At 35.7% G+C, this 24,436-nt stretch overlaps 2 protein-coding genes across 2 annotated transcripts in view; one reads left to right on the top strand and one right to left on the bottom strand.

The window, feature by feature from the left end:
* Window positions 1-18,568, bottom strand: part of LOC116176198 — a 55,988-nt gene extending 37,420 nt beyond the window's left edge. The window contains exon 1 of the mRNA XM_031494678.1: window positions 18,417-18,568. The gene's annotated coding sequence lies outside the window, so the exon portion shown is untranslated. The remainder of the gene's footprint in view (window positions 1-18,416) is intronic.
* On the top strand, window positions 564-19,664 carry LOC116176199 (uncharacterized protein K02A2.6-like). Its single transcript, XM_031494679.1, has 3 exons — window positions 564-4,222; window positions 19,436-19,516; window positions 19,578-19,664. Exons 1-3 carry the CDS (start codon window positions 749-751, stop codon window positions 19,662-19,664), a joined length of 3,642 nt encoding a protein of 1,213 aa, XP_031350539.1. The 5' UTR covers window positions 564-748.
* Window positions 19,665-24,436: the final 4,772 nt, after the last annotated feature.

The raw sequence follows: 24,436 nt of genomic DNA on the forward strand, positions 1-24,436 counted from the left end.
ATTTCATGTGTTGATAAACATTTGATTAATAAATTATTTGGATTTCGTCAGTTGATCGAGACCACTGAGTCTCGAAACTTATTAATTTCAGCTAATATTAGATTCAATTCAATTTCGAAAACTTATTGTCCTGATGACATATCATAAGCTTTCAAACTGTTTTATTTGGAAAAGTTTTCTGTTCTGTTGCCATATATTGGGTGGGTACCCCTTCAGTACGGTAAGTTCATAGGAGTGGTGTCTGTCACTTTCATACCACAATACGCTAATATAGGTATACATATTATAATAAGAATCTGTTGTATCCTCCAACATCCGCCTATAATACGCATATTGTGCTCTAGAGTCTAGACTGTGGAGGACGTGGCAACACGGCCAGGCAGTCGCAATGGGTCTATGGTCGCTGAATAAAGGCCGATGATAAAATAAATGCAAACTTATTTAATTGATCGATTAATCATACTAAATTACAGAAGCTAGAAGCACACCACATGGCGCTGCGAACTATCAACGAACTTAACGATCAAATGAATGAATCTATCTAACAGCAACGGAAGTGGATAAGAAACCCGAAAAGGTACAAATTGCCCAATTACTCCATTTTGCAGGCCCAGAACTACAAAAAATCTATGACACACTTCAATTCCAAGAAAACGAGGACAAGAACAAAATTAATGTCATCATCGAAAAATTAAACAAACACTTCTTGCCAAGGGAAAATCTAATCTGTCATAGATACCAATTCTTTATGACGAAACAAATAAACGGTCAATCAATTGAACAATATGTAACGGAACTCAAAAAACAAGCTGCTAACTGTAAACTAGATACATTGCATGACGATTTAATTGTATGCATGCTAGTTTGTGGTACCAATAACGTGGACATTCGCCAAAAATTACTACAAGAAGAAGCGATAGATTTGGAAAAGGCGCTGAAATTATGTTCCATCATTGAACAATCAAAGAGGCACGCAAAGAAGATTGAAGGCTTCACGAATATCACGGAACGAGATCAACAGACCTCAGTGGACCAGATCGCAATCAACAGACCAACCCAAAGGAAAAATCGATACCAACATCTAAGCCGAACTTCATCGTCTAACTACAGGTGGCCAAGACCAGGGTCAACGAATAGAAGATCATCCTCAAGAGAGCGTACATCAGGTGAAAAACTTATCAACAATTGCTCTCGCTGTGGAACTTCCCATTTAATAAATAAATGCCCTGCTTTCAACAAGGTATGTGGGCAATGCAAATTAAAAAATCATTATGCGAGCATGTGCAAAACTCGCAAACAAATAAACATGGTAGCTTCCACAAGCGAAGAGAGCAATCAAAATCATATTATGGACAATAATTCACTGTTTATTAGCTCAATACAAAAAACTAAGTCACGTATAAATATTGTAGAGGAATTGAATCACACCTACGATAACAATTCCTGGTTTGCTTCTCTTGAAATTGTAAAAAAAAAAATCAAATTTAAAATCGATACAGGTGCTATGGCGAATATATTACCCATACATATTTTCATGAAAATTGGATTGTCTCCTCAATTGATCACAGAGTGTTCTAGTGTAATATTGAAATCATATAGTGGTGATGTCTTACCTGTTCTAGGCACCATTCAATTAAGTTGCCTAACAAATAATGCAGAGAACTATTTAATTGATTTTCATGTAATAAATGACATAACTGAGCCTCTGCTAGGTCTCAAAGCATGTGCCATGCTAAACTTAATTAAGAAAGTGGATCAAGTAAATGAAGTCAAATTAAAAAATCATGAAATTATTACAAATTTAAGACAAAATATTTTAATAAAGTACAATGATTTATTTACAGGCATAGGGTGTATATATCCTGAATATCACATTCAAATTGAACAAAATGCACAACCAGTAATTTGCCCAATAAGGAAAGTACCGATAGCTCTCATTGACAAACTCAAACTAACTTTAGATAACCTGGAAAAAAATAAAATCATACAAAAAGTAGACGGGCCAACCGAATGGTTGCACCCCCTTGTGTTAGTAAAAAAATCAGATAATAATTTACGAATTTGTCTCGACCCATTACATTTAAATAAAGTAATCAAAAGAGAATACTGTAAGCTACCCACTTTTGAGGAATTGACTTATCGTTTTACAGGAGCCAAATGGTTTAGTAGGCTTGATGCCAATCAAGCATTCTATCAAATACCTCTTGACGAAACAAGTTCAAATTTATTAGTTTTCGGTACTCCTGTAGGTCGTTACAAATTTCGCAGACTTCCTTTTGGTTTAAAAAATGCCAGCGAAGTTTTTAACGAACGTTTTCAAGCTATATTCCAAGGTAATAATATTGCTACGTACATTGATGATATTATCGTGTGGGGCAAAACATTAGATGAGCACAATTTAGCATTAGAGCAAGTTTTCAAATTAGCTCTCCAACATGATATAAAATTTAACAAACATAAATGTAGTTTTGGTTCAAATCAAATTAAACTCATGGGGCACATAATAAATGAACAAGGAATAGCTATAGATCCCGACCGCATAAAAGCCATAACAGAATTTCCAGAACCCAAAGACAAACAAAGTTTACAAAGATTCCTCGGAATCATAAATTATGTAGGAAAATTTATTCCTAACTTCTCAGCAGAAACTTCTATTTTAAGACAACTCATAAGGAAAGACACATTTTATCAATGGAATTTTGAGCACAGACAAGCTTTTAAAAAATTGAAGAATTCATTAACAACCACTCCCACTCTACAAATTTTTGACCCATTAAAAGAAGTAACAATCTCAGTAGATGCATCACAAGCGGGATTAGGTGGTGTTTTATTACAAAATAATAAACCCGTAAGCTACTGCTCAAAGGCATTATCAGATGCACAAGTAAATTATGCTCAAATTGAGAAAGAGCTCCTGGCTGTATTATATGGATTATTAAAATTTCACGAATATACTTTTGGCAGATTGGTAACAATTGAAACAGACCACAAACCATTAATAGCAATAATAAATAAACCACTAAGTAAATGTCCGGCTCGACTTCAAAGAATAATGTTACAACTCCAAAAATATCAATTTAACTTGGTTTACAAAGCAGGAAAACATCTCATTATAGCTGACGCACTTTCCAGAGCATACATAAACAACGACAATGACATTTCCTTAGATGAACAGTTAAGTGACCAAGTGTGCACAGTAATAGTAAATGAAAACATTTCAGATGATTATTTAAATAAAATACAAATAGAGACAAATAAAGATCCTGAACTAATTGAGCTTTCCCAAGTTATCAAGCAAGGGTGGCCAAAATCAAAATCTTCTAAAGTACTAAACGATAAAATGAATATTTATTGTCGATACAAGGACACCTTGGTAATAAATGAAGGTATAATTTATAACGGACCAAGTGTTTTAGTCCCAAAGACTCTAAGGCAAGAGATTTTACGCAAAATTCATTATAGTCATTTAGGATTTGATAAGAATTTTAGGATGGCAAGGGACTCTGTATTTTGGCCAAACTTAAAAATTGATCTCCGTAATTTTATAAATAATTGTCAAACATGTCAGAAATATGCACCTTCACAACCTTCTGAAACTCTTCATTCACATGAAATACCTAAGTTACCATGGCACAAAGTAGGCTGTGACTTATTTGAAATAAACAATGCTCATTATTTGTTAGTAGTTGATTACTATTCAAAATTTATTGAATTGGAAGAATTAAAAATTAATACTACTAGCAATAAAATAATAAACATATTGAAAAGCATCTTTGCTAGACATGGTGTTCCGAAAATAGTCGTTACTGACGGAGGTCCACAGTTTAGCTCAGATCATTTTAAACAGTTTTCAACTGACTGGTGCTTCAATCATACTCTGACTTCACCTTACCACAGTCAATCAAACGGCATGGCAGAAAGGCATGTACAAATTGCAAAAAAGTTATTAAAGAAAACAATAGACGAAGATAAAGATATATATCTCGCATTACTGCAGTTGAGAAATTCACCAATATTTGGGGATTACTCGCCCGCAGAGATATTAATGTCAAGGAAAATGCGTAATCCTTTACTTCCTATTCACATTAATAAATTAAAACCTCATGTGATTAATGTCAGGGAATATAATTCATTTATCATAGAAAATCAACAACGGCAAGTCAAACAGTATAATAAGGCCAAAGGTGCCAAAGAATTGGACATTATTGAACCAAAAACAAAAGTATTGATTCAATTAAGACCCAATTCTTTATGGCAGCCAGGAACAATTATTAGTAGGATGGGTTTTCGTAGATACAGAATTCAATCAGACACTGGACGTTATTACATTCGTAACAGAAAGTTTATAAAAAAGTCGATTCTCAAAACGCATGTTAATTACAATGCTAGTAATCAGAACGTTAATAATAAAGTAAAGTGGAGTAATAACAATGTACAGAGTGAGCAACAAAGATTGAAGCGTGCCGCTTCAGCTAAATTGGCAATGTGCCGCTCATAGCATATGCTGATTTGATACAAGATACGAAATACGAATAGACGCACGTCACTGTGACAGCGCAGAACGTCATTTTCGTATACAACTCCATACAAAGAAGGTAGTTTTGATATTAATAGGAACAAGCGGTGATGACGCACGCTTCAATCATTGTTGCTCACATTGTAGAACCAGACTGCGACGCTAACACTAATTGGTCGTCTCTATACACATTAAGTAATGATAGTGATAATAATGTAGAGCCCAGTGATTCAGGAAGCAATTCTAAAGAGATAGGAAATGACGAGATTAATGATAAATCTAGAGAAACTAATGACAAATATCAAACGAAAAGAGGTAGACAAATAAAAATACCTAAAAAACTAAATTTGTAAGTAGTTTGTAATTTAAATGTTTTGTTTGTACAATATATGTATGCAGTCATAGGAATAAAATATATACAGAGTGAGCAACAAAGATTGAAGCGTGCCGCTTCAGCTAAATTGGCAATGTGCCGCTCATAGCATATGCTGATTTGATACAAGATACGAAATACGAATAGACGCACGTCACTGTGACAGCGCAGAACGTCATTTTCGTATACAACTCCATACAAAGAAGGTAGTTTTGATATTAATAGGAACAAGCGGTGATGACGCACGCTTCAATCATTGTTGCTCACTCTGTACTTGTATAATTAAGTAACACATTATATAAATATATATGTATTTAGTTGTTAACAAATTTAAAATGTAAAAAGAGGAGGATGTGGAGGACGTGGCAACACGGCCAGGCGGTCGCAATGGGTCTATGGTCGCTGAATAAAGGCCGATGATAAAATAAATGCAAACTTATTTAATTGATCGATTAATCATACTAAATTACAGAAGCTAGAAGCACACCACATAGACTAGCTAGACGTATTTCGGCGAGTAGAATTACAAGTAGCTGTGGTAACGTAAAGGACTCCTCGGGCGAATTTTGTTTACAGAATCTGACTTATCAAACAATTTTATGCGAGGCTGTTTTTCCATTTTTATGCACGACCTCCTTGGGCAGCTGAGAGGGAGAAGAAAAATACGACGTAGAGGGTTTTTCACCGGAATTCTACAACTTGGTGTTTCCGCTACTTTTTTTAAACCCTGTGTAAAACTGTATACAAGGTCTTACACGACAGGTGTCTGTTAGGCGTCTTTCAGAAACCGTTTCCGATTGCTGAAATGTACACAGAAAAGGCCAACTTTGTTATCGCAAATGACACGACGCGACGCATTTTTGAAGTGACTACTTCTTATTGGTCGGTATGCTCGGGTGTAAATTCATATCATGTGTCACGAGACGCTTCAAGTAAAATATTGCTATGTACCCCACGTTGGGCGCCAGGGAAAATGCCATGTGCAACGGTCACTAAACTACCCACATAAACACCTGTTCAGTTAACTCAATTAAATTCAGGTACCAACAAAAATAATTAATTATTAATAATTATAATTTTTCTAGGGCACGTCCAACCTTCGCCACGACGAAAATCTCAATACTGAAGTAAATTTAGCAGCCTTAAACGCCTCCAAAATTCCAAATAATTAATTAAAAAAATTTCAATTAACACCTGATATAATTCTGGGTACGAATAGAAAAATTTAAATTGGGAACTCTTACCTGGGTCGTAATTTGGGCTCGATTAAACGCAAAGATGAAACAAATTTATTCGACATAAAATAATTAAATAATCACATACCACGCAACAAGCGATTGACTAAACAATTAATTAAAGAAACCTTAATTACTTTAAGTGTTAATAATCCAAAATCTCGGAAAGTAACTGCGATTCACAATAAATGACGCACAAACACACAACACCAGATGATATCGCTTCTAAACTTCACTTCTCGACTTGTATATCACTAGAATCTTGATTTAAACGACATTGACTTCGTTGTAATTACAATTATAGTATTGTAAAATACGCTTCCGCTTAATTCGACATAACAACGATGTATTACATAAATCTCTTATTGCACCACAACCGACTTCTTCGTAGCTTCACCATTAAAATTGCACTCCAAAATGCCTAGATACCCAAACTGTCTGTTTTTCAAACAAATGCGGCTACGTTTCAACGTCCCAAAAACTCGATTCGCGTTTTCCACCAGGAAAACCTACCACCAAACTTCCGTTCCTCCTACCTTAACAAAATAATGCGCCTGTTCGAAAAATCAAACTGCACATGTGTTTAAACTTCAGCGATAACACGCCCTTATCGTGAAACTAGTTAACTTTGCAGCGATAAGAATACGTATCTACGATCAGAGAAAAACATGAGATAAACTTCTACAAATGCTACGCAAATAATCTTCAGATTTTTAAATCTAGTCTTTTAACACGTAATTTAAAAAACAAAAATAAACAAAACAATTATTTAAACAAAATGAAACATCAAATAATTAAATAATTCTGAACATTCTCCTTGAATTCAACCGATTTGATTGAGATTGTGCAAAATTCCAATCAACATTTAACGTTAACAATCATGAAATTCACGTACAGGGTTGCTATTACATGTGCAGCAGTGAAATAAAACGTCCGCATGACATAGTGTACAAAACAATATACATATATTTATTTGTATTACTCATTCTCTTTAAAGTTGACACATTTGAAATGAATCTCGGAGTGAATAAAATGAGTTTAAAATTATTATTAATTATATCCGTGTTAGTTAACAGAATAAGCGATGAAAAATAGACCGGGTCGATAGCGCACGCGTTTTCTTTACAATGCGTTAACTGTTTATATTATTTTACGCTATCTAGTGCAAGAAGAATCAAACCCTTAGAGAAATTATTCTCCAAAATGTTTTCCGTTTGTAGGTAAGCACGTTCGAGATCTTTCCGCCCTTTCCGAGTACTTCCCAGTTCCCCCGACACTCCGCTCTGCAGATATTTGCACTAAAAGTTTTGACATCACCAGTAGATGTGTCTGGTCCAAACGTTTAACTAGTCCTTTATGTGTATCTTCTTCCGATACTTCGTTTTCAAGATCGATCAATAGATGTCCCGTCCAGACGATTCTTTGTGGCCCCCCCCTTAAAACAACAAAATTTGAAGGCCGTGTGACGCACCTTCAACATATAGGCTGGAATACGTGATTCCAGGCACTAGGAGAATTCCTCTAAAAGTAGTTCAAAACGCGAACCATAGCACATTTTTTTAATTCTTAAAGAATGCGCTAAAAATAAAATCGAAATCGGCAAACTTCGGTTTTTCTGACCATACCTGCGGAAGTAATCGGAATTTTCTGGTATAAATATTCCAGAAATATCGATAGCCATCGAGGCGCCATGAAGGATTAGTCATCGGCAATCAAGAACGAAGGTGGATATGACTCAATTTCTGCTGGAAACATGGCGTGTTTTATTCGAGAACATTCTACAATACTGGGGAGCGTTCGGAAACACTCGACTTTGCCTTAGAAGCAAATCGAATTGCGTTTCCGGTTCCAATTTCAACGCCGAAGCAATACCTAAATAATTCGCGCTGTATATGTGAGTGAGAAAATGATATTTTAACTGTTATAAATCAATTCATTTCAAGACATTTATTGTTAATTATTTATTTGTAAATAAGCATAACGCGTAATTAAATTTACTTCTGAATTGCTCTAATTTTAACGATCGTCGTATCTTCCATGAGAGATCGGAGATCCCCATGATAGACATCGTTGATCCTAGCTTATATTGGACACAGTGTAGTACACATATTATGTAGATATTAAAAAAATCCGATCCGATCCTCAATTTTGTGACTACGCTACGCTACTGAAGACTGATGATATTGAGCCGATAAATTCGCGAAAATCACTCATTGAAAAACCCTAAATACCTCGCTAAATTCCCAAATGATTCGGAACTACTACTAAAAATGTTGAGCGCAACGATCGAGGACTGTAGGAAAATGTAATTCTTTCTGGAGCAACATTTCTCGTTACACGTCAAGTAAATTGATTATTTAATATAAATCTCCGAAATTTCAAACTTTCGACAAGGATTGCTACATTTTGAATGAGTTTCGTAATCAAGTATAATAACTCTTTCTCTACTTTGGTAATTGAAAACTGAACTAATCAAGTTTTATTTAATTTTTCATTATAATTAAAAAAAGTATTCCAATTTTACGTAATTCGTAATGAGTTTTCGAACGCGAAGTACGTTCTAAAGACAAACCGCAGATGGTAAAATTTCAGGTCAAAAACCCTTTCTACTAATTTGCACCGCCACGCGTCGTGCTGCTGAATTGATTAAGAAGTGTACAAATTATATATTCAGTGATAAACCGGATGAAGTGATTATATTTGAATGCTTTTGACACTCACTACGAGTTGTGTCCTGTTCGTCGACTGTAAAAATGCAGTATAAATGATGGTGATTTTATTTTGCTATCCTATATCCATTATCCAAGCGTTTGCTTCCCTAATGACAAAAGTACCGAAGTTTCCTTGTTGCAATGCACAGCGTCACTAATCATTACATAAAATTTGTGACATTTTTCATTTGGCAACATTTCCGACGACAAATACAATCGATTATTTTTTCGACTTTTCTTTCACTTTGTAATTAGAAATTTTGTTAGGATAAAAGTTTACTGCAAAGTAGTACCACGAAAAAGATAACTCTAGATCTAGACGTTTGGAAGTTGATTGTGGAAAAACGGCATTTTGGTGGTTTGAATAATATTGTCATATGGCCGTAAAACAGCAAACGCCTGCCTTGAAACTTGGGAAACTCTTCGAAATCTTGTTCAATTGGGGAACTTATGAATTCAACCTACTTATCGCTTTTTTTAAATCTCGGCTTACCTGAAGATCAATCAAATTTGCACTATCATACTTTAATATTATTAAGATTATTTATAAATGTAAACCATCAAATTTTGTAAATAATTTGTCAAATGACCGAAGCACTACAGCGTACGTAGTGTGGACAATTATGGTGGGTTTATAGTTATACAATCATTATCATTAGTTCATTATCAAACATCATTAAGATATAACCAATAGAAACCAAGGGGTATTGCGCGTTGCTAACCAACGAAACCATCATCCTCAGTTTAGAGAACTAATGATAATGATTGTATAGACCCGCTATTAAATTAAATTAACTGTATGTATTGGCTAAGGAATCAACGGAGACGGACGAACGGATAGCTATAAACCAGGCTTTAGAGAGGATATGATGTAAACGATTTAAATCAGGTATTATACCGTATTTAATCTATAGGCAATTATGTACTTATATCTTCCACTTCCAGATACCCATGTAAAGTGTTGCCACGTTTTGACATCTCTTTATGTCTATCCAAACCTTCAGGTCATAGCGAATTCATACATTTTACTTCTTGAGGCTACAGCGTTTTACACTTTTTCCAAACGTAATCGGTGTATTAACAGCGATTTCGGCACATATTTGGCAAAATGCACGTGGTCATAGAACATTCGTGAAACTCACGTCTTGAACGACAAGCTAAAATCATTCCTACGCTTTCCGAACGAAATAATAGTATTGACATCTCTGGGTTCAAATACACGTGGTCCATAATTTGTTACATTCACTCCTTGGGCGTCGCCCAACCAATCCCCTTGGACGTGTTTCTAACGAAATCGTACTACACATTCTTCTGACTAGGGTACCAGCTTGAGAACAAAGGAAACTCCAGGGAGAAGGGTACCGAACAGAAACACGATAATGATAAAGGGATATTTTAACCATTAAGTGAAAAACTTTCACGAGATTGTTAGTTTCGCTTTATCGTCCTGTATAATAGAAAACTTTATTTTATATCAGAAGCGATATAAATCATTGTAAAGCTTCTGACAATTCTGAATGAATTTAATTTAGACGTCAAAAATAGCACGCTTAGGTCCCCCCGTTGTTTCCATGGAAAAAATATTGTTTTTTGTTCTAAACGTAATTTTATTCCTTGCTTCACGTCCCATTTGCAATAAAAATGATAGATGTCATTAGAATGCACAATCATCTGTTTCACTTTGTCTACCCATGCGGTTAAAGCGATTACGTTATCTACCCTTACGGTTAAAGAGCGAGTTAGCCTATTTGTTGAAACCTATTAAAATGTTGATTTAACATCTGCTATAAAATAAAGTGTATACGTTGGCCTTTCAATCACGCGCAATGTATGTTGTTTGTTGCAGTACATTAAAAGTACGCGTATCATACCTACGCAATTTTTTATAGTCCAATAAAAACTTTCCTCTAATAGATCGATAAGAACTTTACTAGTTGTACCTAAATGGTTAAGTAACATTTATTCGCAAAAACATACTTCACATCTCGCTTCACATGGATAGAAAAATGCAACTTTATTTATAAATGAAACAAATGCAATGTATAATGAATCACCGGCAGGTACTAAAAGCAAATTAATTGTATGGTAATACACATCCTGTATAATAAACTAGGATAGTTAATAAACAGCAAAAGTGTAAAATTATGGAACATGTAAAAAACTCCGTGCTTTCTTCCTTCGAAATACTGCAGCTTGAAGATGACTGACGATGGTTCGCACTTGAATCTTTTTTCGGGATCCGCTTAGTAAACCGATTGGCTTAAGATTGCACGACGCGCTCTCCGAACAAAACTAACACAGATTTGGCACTGCGTACAATCATCGAACGAATGCTCGTTCCTCACTATTTACACTCATATTTATAGGTACCTTTTGGCCTCATAAGCGTTTTATCAATATCTACTCCGCGCCATTACAAGCTTTTTGTCATTTAACCTCGCATTTAACATTAGGTAACAACAGACAGACATATCTAACTCGCTCTTCTCGCAATTATATTTAGGAACACACTGTATAAATGCGGGTCGAAACTATCGGATGAAGCTTTGGTCGTCACTTACAACTCTAATGCATTACCACAGACAACATGAAAAATCTTGACTATAACGGCGTATAAGTCAAAGTGTAATGATGTGCGTATCACAATTTTTAGTAAAAGAAACATTTCAAAGTGAGCGAAACCATGTGCCAAGTTATTAAAAAAAGTTCGGCGAGGCGGGTTAGCCCAAATTTTAGAACTGTGCAAACAGGGCGCCATTAACCGGAAATCACAGGAATCATTTGTTACAGTGTGTGGAAAACTAATGTGATTAAATTTCATAAGACTTTTTCCTCGACTTTTTCGTTCAAATATTAGGTAAATCTTGAGTTTTATACAACTTCCGGGTTTACCAGGAGTTTTTTTTTTCGACTGAATTTGATATAAGATGGTCCCTGAATATATATTTTCGAATTACCATGTATATACCAATATACAATATCAAACGTTGCAGTGAATAATAGATATATTTCTTATTTGTAACATAAATTTAAACGAAGTTTGGCGCGATTTTCGGTGGGTTAACTACAACACGGTATGATATTAAATCAATGCAGACACACACATCAAATGAATGTACGTGTGATATTTAATATAAACCCGATATGGGAAAATAACTTCAAAAATGAAGAGCAATGTAAAAATACTCTCGCGTTCATCCAACAAATTGGCATTGCAAACCATCTGTGATATTTTTAAATTTTTGTCTTTATGTATATTTGTGTAGTAAATAAGTAAATGTAATCACGCCTTGTGTTCAGAAACTGTGATATTATAGTACCTTAGTGTAAGTATAAAGGCTAATGGCCATAGATGCCGAAGCCTCAGGTGGGGTTTTAGTGGGTATACCCAGATAATGGGAGAGTCCCACACTACTCCGGACTTCTATCCGGAGTGTGCGTAATGCATTTCCCCATCTGTCCAAAAAAAAAAAAAAAAAGTTACCGTAAATCCTGGATTGTACGCTAGCGGCAAACAGAACACTGCGTCCTTGTCAGCGTTTTAAAACAAATGCGATCAAAGATCCATTATACAATGGTATTTACATTTGCGTTTAAATTAGGTATATTTAGTGAAAAAAGTGCTAAATATTGTTCCACGAGTACTTTGCCATACACATCAACAATAGATCACTTTCAGCGCCAATTGAACAAATTAGAATAGTAAAAAGGGTTAACCTACTTAACGTTTCCACTTCATGTACGAAAACGTCGTTGGGGGCCTTATAATATCGTTAGGGGCAGTGTTCTACAGTCAAACTTGTTTACCGTAGACAAAGTACGACATTAAATTTCCCGTAAGCGGGCCAAAAAGAGATCCTGCAGTCAAACCGAGATTTTTTGATTCCTTTTTAGCTCGCTATTGCCCGCACTTTGTGCGTCCGTCCGTTTGTAGGTACCACTACTGCTACTCCTGCAGTTTAAGCTTCTTTGTTGTGGGTTCGTTCTTACATGGTGCAGCAGAGCCCCGAGACCAGACCGACAAAAGATTGGATTAGTCACTTCCCTCTCGAGTTATTACTCGTCGCCCGCGAGTGACCACGTCTATATCGGTTTTTTTGTTTCTCGCATATTTTTAGATGAGCAACGAAATGTATAACAGGGCTTATCTGATTGAAACTGTAATTTTATGACAAAGAGTTCTATATATCATCTGCAATTTTCAAATTGTGTTAATATTTAGTGGATAAACAATACCGCATAAATCACAATAATTAAACTTTTATAGAGTGTAAGCGAACAAACAAAACATGCTTCTCGAAAAATCTTCTGTTTAGAAATTTTTTTGTCAAGAACAACCATAAAATTGCTTTTAGTAATCCTTCTTTTAATTATAGTTAATTAGGTTTGTTTCTTATGGTTGTGAAAAAAAGTGTAGTTGACGTTTATTTACCGTAATTTCAAACACCATTTTGAGAGTGAGTGATTCAAGAATTTATTGTCAAGCAAATTAGCTTTCTCTGTAACTGCAACACTTGTCATTGCCAACCTTAGGTGGAAACCTCGGTGGAGACATATTCCTAAATTTGAACATTTTAAAAGCCGTTTTTGTAATTAATATGAGTTATATGACATTTTAATTAAATATTTACCATGTACTATACATATTTTATGATAGGACGGAAGTATGTCAGATTACTATCGGAGTAAAATGTCCACCGACGAGAAGTTTATATTAAAAAAACTACTTAACCGATTTGTATCAAATAAAGCCCGGTAGTAGTCTACGTGCGTGTTCCTATTCACAATAATTGTTATTCAACGTTGGAAAATATTAGAATGAAATAGATATCTATATGCGCTTTTTCAATGAAATTTTAATATGTATCTCAGATATTTATGATTTAATTTTAAATAAGTCTGTACCCAAATATTGATATGTGTGAAATTAGCCTACGTGCCAGTAAATATATTTTTGTCTATCTTTAGACATTTACACAAAAATTACAACGAACAAATCGCAGACACGTATATTAGCAATTTTTGTGCGTACCAATGAAGAAAAATTAAAAACGATATTATTATGAACCAAAATCACGGATATTTAATATATTGTAAGGGCACTAGATAGGAGAAACAGTTGGAGCGTAGTTTGGGGATGCAAGGTTATACGTTGCGCCCAATGGTTCGTATAAACTATAAATCCACAAAGTTAAAGAATATATGCATACCGGGCATCTTTTAACACTGCTCTCTATAACCTTCAATGGCGTACAGATATTCTGCTCTTTTAGCCGCTATTGCATTCACTTTCATTAAAACGGAGTTCTAATTTTTGAAACATAAATTCATTTCCTTTGTCCATTTTTTAATATAGTTCTGCACATTTGCGAAAAATCTGGACATTCATCTTTTTCTATCGTTGATAGAGTTTGGGTATGGTTAGGAACGGTTTTTCCATATACAAATTGGATATTTGCCGTTAACGGATTTTATTTGATGACCTATACTTTACAGTAGGGTGGATTTTACTTTGTGTATTTCGAATTCGCGTCGAACCGCCAGAAAAAATTGGGGTTAAGCGGTCTGCGGAGTTAAGTCGGTCACCTGTAATTAAGCGCGGGGTGTGTTTGATTTATGCTAGAAACTTTGGCGTGGGGCCGCGACCGAAGTTAAGACATCCATATGAAAATTAGGGTGTATTTTTTTTTGCGTTTTACACACGGCACGGTATATTTGCGTGCAGTGTTCATGTGTTGATGTCGACCATAAACAACGCGTTTTGTTTGCGTATTACATATACAAATATTTTATTTCTCAAACAAAGGAAATATTGGGTTCACCCTCACGTGAGTGCTCGTGCATTTGGAGCATTTGCTTGCGATTTTGGAGATTTAAGAAATGGCGACGTAAATTACGCTCGTGTGCACCGGCTGTAAGCACGTGTACATTAAACGCGTGAATTAAAGTGTGACCTTCATATTCAAGAGATAATTGGCGAATAAAACATTCAAACGAGTAAAATTTTACACGAGAATGAAAGTTTTTAGTGACCCTCATTCACAAATGATAATTTAAGGTGTAGAAACTATTACGCTACATACGAACAATAGTGGAAGTTTCTACCCACAATAATTAAAATTGCGTGACCTTAAATAAAGCGAACTGAAATTCTATCATCGTAAGATGTGAATGGAACTCATCAAACGGCACTTCGAGTTTGGAAGACCCAACTATTTTATTCGTATTTAAAGCAATACAATTTGCTTTAAGGGTATTGGAAGATTTTTATCAGTTAAGTACGAGGTTAAGTAGTAAGGGAAAACACTTAAAAAGATTCAGTCATTTGCCTAATTACTTGATAACAAATAAAAAATTAATATTATTTTTGCTATTGGTAAAAAGATATTTGGAAATGGAGATTTTTGTCTTTATTTACTATAAAGTGGGCTATTGCAGAGGTGGGACGATTTTAAGTAGACATGTACAAAAGGACATTCCACTACTGCGGTTGTAACTACCCGTTACAATTGTCGCCAAACAGTGGGGCCCAATTAACGAGAACCTTGAGATACGATTTTTTTAGGTTTAGCGGATTTTTGCAAATTTATTTGTAAAAAGGTCGCTTTTAATTTCACTTTGGCCGGCTGGCTGGCAGTAAATTACCATAGAAGAACGCTTGTAGAAAGACGAGGAATGTACATAACGCGGAGTCGGTGACATCTGGGAGCCATCATCAAGCGTATTATACTAACCCTGGAGTTTTGGTCCGATTGGTTTTCAATTGGTGTCGTTGGAAAGGTCTTCTAAACGCGCACAACTCTCCGTGACAGAATTTTGTTTTTTTCCTAGGGGCGAAATTAACCACCTTTTGCAAGGCGCGCGTTTTCGAGAGGTAGTCGACTTTGGGCGCCCTAAGTTTCTTACTAATCGTGGTCTCTCTCTATCGTGCCGTATATGGAAACGCGGGCTATAAGAAGTACCCAAACCTTAAGTACTATATTGCGGGCGAACGTGACGTCGGAAGTGGGTACCGACAAAGGGAATGCGGTAGCCCTCGACAAGATATTACTGATTATGGCGTCAAAACTTCAAACGTGAATTGCAGGTGAAAGGGAGGTCGGAAGCGGAAGGGAAAGTGGTTGCCCCCACTCCCCCAGGATCTTACTGATGGTGGAGTCATAATTGGCCAATGGAATACTGATCTACCACACAAAACATGTTTGTACAGAAATTGCGATGCCGTAAATGTTCCTATAGTAAACAATTTGTACCCAAATTCCATAAAATCGACCTCACCTATTTTGAGATTTTACTTTTATAATAATAATAATGACATTTATTGAGCACACATTATACATACAAAGAACAGATATTATACATTACCTACATTACATTACATAATGGGTGACTCAATGGGGCGAAGTTCAGACTGGAATAAACCGTGTTATTCCGCCTGCTCTACCACTCAACCCCCTACATATGGAATTAACAACAAGAGACCAAGACATAAAAAACCTAGCACTTTTATCAAGTAAAGAAAAAAGTATACGATAATAAAAATCATTCAGTATGAAGGCACAAATGAAAACCTAAAATAAATTTTAAAAAAATTATAGCAATAATAATGTTAATGCTGTGTTGCAAGGAGTACGAGGCGCAAGCGTTTTTTAAAAAAACTTTCGGATAAATGTTTTAAATGAGATGGTGATGGTAATTCATTATACATCTTTGCAATATTGTAACTAAAGGAGCGTTTAAATAGCGACGTTTTGTGAGTAGGTATAGTTATAAAAAACCGATCTCTAACATTTCCCTTTTGGGTGCAAAAGAGCACATTTTAATAATTCAATTACACTCTGGAGCTGAAACTAAAAAAATGTTATAGGATTTGTGTAGAATAATCCAAAAATTAAATTTTCGTTCATCGGAATTCAACATAAAGCTTATAAGAGGGTAAACTCCCATAATCTTTCGGCGGAGTGTTTATTATCTAAATCCCCAATTTATACGGGGAGATTTCCACGGGATTTAAGGTTACGTGAGATTGACAATACTTTTTTTACGCGCATTTCTATACTATTTCCATTTGTCCTTAAATACTAAGGGCGAATAGTTTGCGTTTGCGAATTTATATTACATTTCACTTGAAAAACGGGATGCAATCTCATTATTTATGGATCAATTCAAAGTTCGAACGAAGGGAAAGTTTTGATAATTAGCTTTATAATAATCCGTTGAGGCCGAATCGAGAGAATTTATTCCATTTTAACTGCGAATTATAATGCGCATATTGATGCCGGTTTCAATGATTTCTGCATCTATTGTTAAACGGGTAAATAATACTAATTTCGCATTGATTGCTGAGAAAATATGCAACTCGTATGTAAGTATGCAAAGTGGCTCTTTTCTCATCTCAGTGAAGGTCGGTCGATCTCTGTGCGTTTCGGTTGCGGGAAGATCCGCCGTTTCTGTAAATGAACGTCTGCTATGTAAAGTATTTTTTGCAAAGGAACCTTTTCGCGTTATTGAAGTTGATTAAACGCGAAGTTTGGAATATTGGAAATTCCGAACTAAACGCGTTTCCGCCGAGATTAAAATTGTAGTTGCGAGAGCAACCCTTTCTTGTACGCCTACGGAGACTTGGGTATTTTTTATTAATATTGGAGGTAATAAACTCGTAATTAATTTTCGGCATTCAATCAAATCTTTTGTAATAAATTGCAGTTTTGCGTAACTCGTAATGAGTTTGCAAACGCAAAGAGAGCCAAACGGTTAACGGCAGGTCAAACGAATTTTTTTAAGTGCCACGCTTCTTGCCATGGTGTATAAATTATATATTCACTATTCAGTGATAAACCGGATGAAGTGATTATATTTGAATGCTTTGACACGTTTATAATGTATCTTTACAAATTGGGTTCTCTTTGTCTACTTTGTTAAATTTACGGCTCAAAACCAGTAGCCGCATTTCAATGATTGGCGTTTAGTAATGAATCATAAGTTCGTTGTGATTTAAAAAATGTTTAACACAAGACATTCATTAAAACACTTTCAGGAATTCCTACATAATTTTTACCTTCATTTATTTCTTGAAAGTCACGTAATAACCAACGCTGACTCTTACTAATGAGCCAACTTGTAAGGTACTTTGTGAAATTCGAATTTTGCAGTAATTACTCTCGTTCTTGCTCGTTGGTTACACATATACCTTCGACACATTCCCCCGGAAGCGACGATCGCATTTCTTTAGAAATTTTCGGAGCCCATTTTTTGCGGGGGGTTTAATTCGGTTGTACTAAATTTTACTGATATAATAAGGGTGTAGCCATGGTGATCTCTGTGTACCTATTCGACTGGAAAACATCTATTCAGGGCATTCGACCACAGTTTAATTCCACATCCTTGCATTAAAAAACTTCTCGTTCAATCCACTACTTAAATTGCAAATATTTGTTAAGTCCGTCGCGAAAAAAAAGCCGGTTCTTTTAAAGGGAAATCTGCATTAATTTTCCAGAAGATGACTGTCGAAATATTTTCCCCAAACAGCGAAAGTGAAAATAATAATACCGGCAATTAGCGTTTAATTAACGAAAACTTACCTGGTGAAATTTGTATTTGGTGAAATAATAGTCGGGAAAGGAAGAGTCGATCACATTTTGAAAATCGCACGAGTTTGTTTTCGTAACGCGAAAATTCGAGTAACGATTTTTCCTGTGGGACACTTCGAGTTTGTACCTCGCGCCGTTTCAAAACGTACTGCGCGTTGAGTCAACGAAATCCAGGTATGCCTTCAATATTACAGTCAAATAAAAGGAGGTGGCACACTTTTGTCTCCTTCTATCACATACGTATTGCGGTACAAACGTGTTGCACTTGAATGTACAGGTAAAATGTAACAATTATTAAGTTTACGGTATAAATTTTACGTGTTGCTGAAAATTATTTTCCGGGTTCTGCATAATTTTTATATAGAAATAAATACGTGAGCAAAATCGTCTTATATAACTTTTGTTTCTTTTCTTCGACAAAAATATTTACTACTTACTTTCAGACGGGTACTTAGCTTTGTGTTGTAATACTTTCACCTTTGAGGGTGGATTAATAATGAACATCTCTATACAATTGTGCTCAACTGCCTTTGTATTTTTGTTCCACTTCGCTTAACTACAAGAATAAGGAACTGGGAAATTAAAATCGAAGTCTGTTTTAAATTTTCGGAATTGGTTCAGGTGAGTGAGCAGTAAAGGAAATTTCAGGAAAACTGGTTGGATTTCAAAAGTAGTAATCCGCAAATTCATTCTTTCTGCGCCGTTGTGTCTGATCAATATAATGTATCTATGCAAATCAGTTGATGACTAAAATTGTGTTTGGGAAATGATATTGTTAACAGGTGATATAAATACGTGATTAAATGTCGATCATTTCCGGTAATCTGTTTAGGCAATCGCTTTCTGTTCATTTCGAGGTAGGCACAATTACCGATAAAAAACACGTACGATGTAATAGGTACATTGTTTAAAATGTTTCACACGCATTTTTCCTAAATTAGGATTTCTAGATATGAGGGTTGACAGGACCCGCTTCAAATTCGAACCCTGTGTACTACCTCCCTGACTAGAGTCATCCGGCGGAGATGAGCTCATCGGTCACTAGAGGATGTCCGCAGGATGATGCGTTGTCTCCACTGCTGTGGTACCTGGTACTAGACGGGCTCCTCCGCACCCTGAACGAGGGGTGACTCCGGGTTAGCGTATACGCAGGGATACGCCCAATACGCGGACGATATCGCGATCGTCATAACTGGGAAGTTTCCAAACACCGTGAAACTGAAAAAGCCCATGGAGTGAGCTCTTGAACAGGTGGATAGATGGTGCATTGGTCTTTCCGTTAACCCGGAAAACACCGGGGTTGTTCCATTTACGAATAGAAGGAGAGCGGATCTTGATGGTCTCACTCTTCGAGGACGTCGACTGAGTCAGTGAAATATGTGGGAGTCATCATTGACTCCTGCCTGACTCGGAAAGAACACATTGAGCAAATAAGCAAAAAGGTCACTGCATGTCTATGGGCATGTAGAAGAGAAGGGCTTTTGGTTGCTTGAACCCTCGACTGGTATATTCACTTTACACTGTAGTAATAAGGCCAATAATACTGTATGGTGCACTTGTATGGTGGCCTGCCATGCGCAGAGCAACCTACAGAAACAACTAGGAAAGGTCCAGCGACTCGCCTGTCTGAGAGTCACTGGAGCCCTGAAAACCACGCCAACTTTGATTGGAGGCACTACTAGAGCGTTTACACTTAGCTCTGGAAACAGAGGCTCGGAAGGCTTCAATATGGCTAAACCATTGGGACGAGTGGATGGATCGAGGCAGCCTTGGGCACGGTTGGTCTGGGATGAAACCCTCAGATCCGATCCCCTCCTCGCAAGAAGGGATTCTCTCGGATAGGGAGCAGTGGCCGAACTCGGATTGCCCTTTCCTCAAACCTGAGGAACTCGTGTGGTTTACAGATGGGAAACGGGCATGGGTATATATGGTGATCGACCGAGAGTTAGAGTCAGCTTCTCCTTGGTCAGCATAGCACCGTGTTTCAGGCAGAGATGTTAGCCATCATGACCTGTGCTCAGGAGAGCCTTCGTAGAGGTTACCGTAATAAACATATATTATACATATGTATTATAGTGACAGTCAGGCGGCGCTGAGGACTCTGTCAGCAGACAGGTTCCAATCGGCTACGGGCGGCGCAGGGCGCTTGATTGCAGGCGAACTCTAGATAGATTAGGTGAATGTAATAGGGTAAGCTTGATCTGGGTGCCAGCGGACTGCGGAATAGGGGGCAACGATTTTACGCATTCTACACGCATTTTTAGCGCTGATAAAAAGCTACCTAGCTTTTAATCACTTAAACAATCATCTGATTGGTTAGAATTTGAAAAAATCACTAAGCTGATTGGTCGTATACTATAGGTACTAATGGAGTGTATTAATCTGTATAAAATTCTCTTTCATACTTATGACATACTAGGATTAGGGTTAGGAAGATTCTAAAAGACAAGACAAGTAGCAGATACATGGCAAATACGCGGGCTATACCTTATACCTCAAGAACGGATTGTTGGAAGAGGGTACTCACAAAGGGCTATTGAGACGACTGCAAGAAATATATCCATTGGTGATGTCAAAACAAAAACTATTTCGGTTTAAAAAATGCGGTTTATCTGCACAAGAGTAGTGTACAATTTATACTTGTTTATGATCATTTATCTTAACGGATGGACAAAGTGGCCACAGTAGCACTTTTTTTAATTTTATGTTAAATACATAATAACAACATGTGTTTTTTGACAGTTTGATAGATGTTTGTATGTATTTGTTTTTAACTGATGGATATCTGTACTTTCATTAAAAATGATTCATTGATTAATTGTAATATTAAATTAATTTAGGTATATAAAGGTTATAATAAGCTGTATGAAGTGGAGCTTAATTTAGTTTTACGAAGACGCAATGTTAATGTATTTTAAAAAATAATTAGAAAACTAATTATATATTAAAGTGCTCTTAGTTATGATTGCCGACAGGAATGTAATTCCGTTACAGAAAATAATGAATTTTAAGCTGTTACCCATGCTATCATCAAAATATTCATGAACTCTGATGTAGGTATAGAAAGTATTAAATTTGCCTCTTAATTAAGTTACGGCGTTCATTATGATTTTGTTTAAGCGGAGTTTTTACACCACTGCAATTTTTGGTCGTTTCATTTTTTTTATTACGCTCTATATTTCTACGCTTTTAATTATTATTAAATATTTCGCATTAATTTATTCAATGTTGAATGCGTGAAAACCAAACGCCCTTCGACCTCCTTCAGTAGTACCTAATGCTAATTACGCCAATAAAACATCGCTTTAATCCTAATAACATTAATGTTGAGTATTTGTGGTAGACAACTAGACAGTATGTTTAGCGTACAACAATTTTTCAATTCGGTGACATATTTACGTTAATTCATAATTTTTATATTGAATCTATAACGCAAAGTACGTCATGGTCTTTTATAAACTGCTTATATGAAATTTGAAATTAACGCATTTTGAATTTGTTTGCCACTGCGTGTGTCACTACACTATAGTATGCATATATTATATCGTTTCCGCTTCCCACTGTTCAAGGTCGAAATTGTACGCATGATTTCGCATGTAGACTGCGATAAGGATCGTTATCTAAGCGTTCACTCAAAGCAAACTGATAACAGCTGTAAAAGTATTGTAACTCTAATTTTAAATTCCTATCTGATCAAGTAAAATGTACTTTAAATATGAAACTCCATTTCATATTTAGCATTTCAGCGTTGAGTGATTAAGTCAGTTGCGACAATTAAATTTATGGTGGTATCTAATCCTTCACTCAACGGTGGTATTTAAAATGTACCATTTACTATTTAAAATTTTGCTTAAACCAGTCTTTAGTTGCCCCAATAAAACTTTAAATTTAAATGATAAAGCCAGTCACTCCCAAACTATTTAAATTCCAAATAAATTACAAACAATTTACAAGTGAAATTCATTTTCGGCCATTTAATCAAAATGATGGCAAACCTGTTACGTTCATCTCGCTCGTAATTTAAATTGAGTATTCTTACGCCATCTAGGTATCTTCTTTGTAATGCACTAGTTTAGATGTAAATTAGTTATTGTCTTAGTATAAGAATCTTATTCCAATAGTTCTTTGTTTTGCCAACGGAGGTCGTGCAGAGTTTTCTTTAATTTCTTTCGGCGCACGCACTTCTTTGTACTTGATTCAACCACCACTTTGTAGAAGAACATACTCGCCATTATTGCAACTCTACTATTTTGTCTGCCTTTTGGGATTAATTGGTACTGTATGAGTTTAATGAAGGTTTTCTCTTGTTATTTTGCTTTCGACACTTTACTGACGCATTTGCGGATATATTTTACAAGTTCTAAGGCCGTTTCGGTATGTAACATATTAAGTTACGAATTACATATCAGTATTTTATTTCTTTAGCTTATCAAGACCAGAACATCTTAGTTCGTTTTGTCCCCCCTCCCCTTTGGAAGTATTCTCTCTACTTTGTTAAAATTTATTAAAGTGGCGCCTATCCGGTTACCAATAACTACATTTACTTTTTTGCTTATTTTTGCTAGTGTACAAGAACATCGATATACACCTCGACCCACCTCTACTTTGTCTGATCTTACCGTGTGCTTATCTCAAGCTAATTTTTTTACTTTCTTCCAAAGTGAACGTAACAAGTACAAAAATTATAAACCAAAATAACAAAATGATTATTGGTAATGAGTTAATGACCAAGGAGTGTGTATTTGAAACTAATGAAACACTAACGTCGTTACTTTCTTCTTCACCCATTTCGTCTGATGTACTAGCGTTTACCATGAAAAATAAACTTTCTACAGCTTCATCTAACAATCCATTTATTCTTTCAATTTCTTAGCGTGGTTTATATCGCCTTTTACTTTTCAATTTGATAAGATGAGATCAGATGTGCATTTTCAATTTATTCCAATTTATTTCCTCCTGTTTCGGTCAGTTTTATATATCTACACCAGGCTCATCCTCTGCTAGCAAACATTCCATAAGAGTGACGGATGCAGGTTTATCTAAAAACGTGATTACGAGATCCTCATAGTGAAAATGAAAAAAAAACCAACCTTGTATAAATGTAGCAAAAATTTCAGATATACGGGTGGAGTGATAAATGTTTGCATTAAAGCGACAATAAAATATAAAGTATAGATACCTGTAACATGGGTTTTGCACAAACAAAATAAATGTTTTGCAATAACTTTGGCATGTGTTTTTCTTTGGAAACTGAACTACCTCTTCAATGGCAGTTAGCATCTAGCGGACCGTCTCCTAACGAGATAATTTAAAATTTATACGAAACATTAAAGTACCCTTCAATAATAAAATACGACCATAACAGTTTAGTCTCCACGATCACACAACTTTTTACACTAAAAAAGGCATCCGCGATAAATTATTTACAATTTAAAATAATGAGTTGAAATAACAGTACAGGAGTAGAGTACTTTTCATGAAATTTATTAGTATATTTTCCGCATCTGTATTTTATTACGATGGTATATAAAGTCGTCCGATTTTATGCCGTACGCAATAAATTTTCGAAAAAAGATCATCAATAATAAAACTTTTGCAGTCTTTTATTGCTCGAGATTCATAAAATATTTAAACACTTTATTTCACGAAGTTAAAGCACAAGAAAGCAGATGTACGCCTAATTAGTGTAAGTGATTGGGGTTTATCATGCTCCTTTTGTGACATGTTTACCTCTCCAGGCGAAGACGTAGGGTGGAGTTCCTTTGTTTTAGCGAACTAAAACCAATAACGAAGTTTGGTCTGACGCTTGGCTTTCAGAGAATGGAAGGAAATAAATGCTCATCGATTAACAATATTGCTCTGTTACCTTCTAAGAACTTATCACAGACGCCGAGCACGTAGTTTTCTTTACTTGAATGCATCATTAGAAGAAAGAAAGGTTTAGATTTGTATTTCAACTTCCTTCAGAACCTGAAATGGCTAATTACCTGCTATCTCCAAGGAAACCAAAC

This window comes from Photinus pyralis, unplaced genomic scaffold (assembly GCF_008802855.1).
Source record: "Photinus pyralis isolate 1611_PpyrPB1 unplaced genomic scaffold, Ppyr1.3 Ppyr1.4_LG7, whole genome shotgun sequence".
NCBI classification, from domain to species: Eukaryota; Metazoa; Arthropoda; class Insecta; order Coleoptera; family Lampyridae; genus Photinus; species Photinus pyralis.

What these genes read in the sequence shown, in the direction of transcription:
- LOC116176199 (XM_031494679.1), top strand. Translation starts at nt 749, where the DNA reads ATGACGAAACAAATAAACGGTCAATCAATTGAACAATATGTAACGGAA. An exon ending in TTATTGAACCAAAAACAAAA is followed by an intron (nt 4,223 to 19,435) that starts GTATTGATTCAA and finishes CTCCCTGACTAG; the next exon opens with AGTCATCCGGCGGAGATGAG. An exon ending in CTCCACTGCTGTGGTACCTG is followed by an intron (nt 19,517 to 19,577) that starts GTACTAGACGGG and finishes GCGTATACGCAG; the next exon opens with GGATACGCCCAATACGCGGA.